General features: G+C 32.2%; 1 protein-coding gene across 5 annotated transcripts in view; it reads right to left on the bottom strand.

Moving 5' to 3' along the window:
* Window positions 1-2500, bottom strand: part of LOC119575031 (aftiphilin-like) — a 20077-nt gene that overhangs the window by 2232 nt on the left and 15345 nt on the right. For 3 of the 5 annotated variants that reach the window (XM_037922374.1, XM_037922363.1, XM_037922384.1), the window contains exon 7: window positions 872-955. The exons of the other annotated variants lie outside the window; for them this stretch is intronic. In XM_037922374.1, coding sequence (XP_037778302.1) covers window positions 872-955 — 84 coding nt within the window. The remainder of the gene's footprint in view (window positions 1-871; window positions 956-2500) is intronic. 5 annotated transcript variants of the gene reach the window in all.

The raw sequence follows: 2500 nt of genomic DNA, 5'->3' as shown, positions 1-2500 counted from the left end.
TTGGAATATTGCTAATCAGGATATAGCATTAGTTTAGTTTTGTCTATAATATTAGGTTTGTTTGTTTTTTCCAAGTCAAAACTAAAATATAACAAAACTGTCAATTAAAACGGATTCCAATTAATAAAGAAAATGAAAGAAAAAAGTTATGCAGGATAAATTATTAATTTCACACATTCTGATTCTGCAAGAAGTATAACATTTCTGATGAAGATTATATTATAACCTTAAAATAACAACAATTCATGCTTCCTTCAGAAATTGCTGCTATTGAGACTTTTCAGAAAATGTGTCCCATTCAACTTGGTCTCTTTAAAAAAAAAAAAGAAATGAGTATTAAACTTCACTTCTTCAGTAAAGAATATGTTAATCTTAATATGTTAATCACATATCATTTATGGTAATACTATATCTAACTTTTACAGAGATAGTATAAAAGAGTGACTAAATCAAAGTTAGGTATGGCAAAACATGATTCTTTTGGAATTTACATCATAAATAAAATTAATACTGTACCCTGAAATGTAAATTTAGGTAAATTAAAACCTCAAATATTTACAATAATCACATAAATAAGCTCTTGTTCACAAAAATACCATATCATGCTGCATAAGAAAAGTAAGAATTCTATAGCTTGCAATAGAAAAGAAAAAACAAAACAAAAACAAACAAAAATATCAATAAAAAAAGTAGAAGTAGAAGAAGAAGAAGAAGGAGAAGAAAAAAAAAAAAAAACATGCACATCAGCCAAAATCTCTAATCTGTGGATGATCAAAAAGCCTTCTCGTAAGCACAACAATGCATAAGCTGCCACATTACAAGGTGCACATCATGCAATGATGGTTGGGGTCTTGGGGAAGTGGTTACTCACTTGCGAGCAACGCGTTAGTTGCTCCTTTACCAATACTAGAGTTCGTTAAGAGAAGGTCCAAGTCAAATAAGGATGAATTATATGCTGAAATATTCAAAAGAAGAAAAAACAAATATGTATGAGAGATAGCACCTTCTAACAACCTTTTATTATTATTTTTTATTTATTTTTTTTATTCCAGAAGCAAAATATTGCAAATATTACATCCCTTCTACAGACAGACTTTAATCTCTATCAAGATGGGTACGTGGCTTATCCAATCACCAGTGTCTCTATAAACAGCATAGGGTACATCTAAGATAAGCTCCCAATACCACAAGTGTATAAAAACAAAAAGCAGAAAACCGTGCATGTGATCACTTTTTGCCCTGTGAAATACAACAGCTCAACCGTGAAAGTTTGACACGTCCTGTATCATAGTACAATAGTTACCAGCAAATCAAGCTACATTTATAGACAAAATTGTGTGTCATGCTAGTCTTCTGTCTTCCAAATTGTCTCAGTGTATCCCTGTACAGGTCTCCCTCTTTAAAAGAAAAATATTTCATGAAAATGACTGGAATTTGACACTGTTTTGACATTTGTAACAAAAGATTTAAAGGCTACAGCCTGCAAACCCAGAAGGTACAGCTAAGGAAGGGGAAAAACCGAGACTACCTATTCCTTTATTCTATTCGGGAAATTTTGTTATACAAGAGAAGACAGAAAATAAGAATGAGAGAAAGAAAAATTAACAAAATGTTTGTACATTTTTAATGTCTTCTTTTTCACCTACAAAACATCTGTGTGTAATGAACATGGTTTTCATGTAAGTGAAATGATCTGTAGTGTGTGTGTGTGTGTGTGGGGGGGGTAGTGTGAGCATAGTGTATGTATTAGCGTGCACATAGTGTGACTATAATGTGTGTTTAGAGTGTGTATAGAATGTGCATGTCTTATTAGTGTGCGAGTGACTAGGATGTGTGTGCACATGTATGTGTCCACATGTGATATCCTCCGGCACATAAACGTAAAATCTGTGTATTTATGGACTGTGAGTCCACATATTCAACACAAAGTTCAGTATCTTTCTCTTCATAAAAACACTTCTAACTATGCTCTCAATTACATATATATGAATATATACAAAAGATACCTATAAGTGCATTTTTTGCTATCACAATAACAGTGATACTAGGCTGCTTGCAGAGATTAAATACAGTAAAAGCCAAATGGCTAAATGAATTGCAGAAGTTCAAAGGATAGTTGTGGTGTGCAATGAGTGTATAGCAACTTCTATTGATATAAGTGACAGCTATCAAAAACTACATTGCATAGACTGATCCTCCTTACTGTGAAAGACAGTTTTATTGTAGTTAGGACTGAAACTATTTTTATTTATTTCCTTTCTTTATGGAAATAACAATCTCCTTTTGCTACTTCAACCTTGAAGCCCAAATATATTAATCATTTCTCAAAAGTTATCACAGGATGACTGCTTCATATGACAAGTTGTCCTGCATTGTTGGAGGATTTGTTCCCTATTAACTGTTGCATGGTATTTACATACTTCAAGAAAAGCTTGCATACAAACATATCATACATTTAGTGCTAATAACAATGTGAAATTGTAAAGCAGAAACTAAGAAC

This window comes from Penaeus monodon, chromosome 1 (assembly GCF_015228065.2).
Source record: "Penaeus monodon isolate SGIC_2016 chromosome 1, NSTDA_Pmon_1, whole genome shotgun sequence".
NCBI lineage: Eukaryota > Metazoa > Arthropoda > Malacostraca > Decapoda > Penaeidae > Penaeus > Penaeus monodon.
The sequence above is the reverse complement of the archived record's forward strand: the minus strand, read 5'-3'. Positions and strand labels throughout refer to the sequence as shown.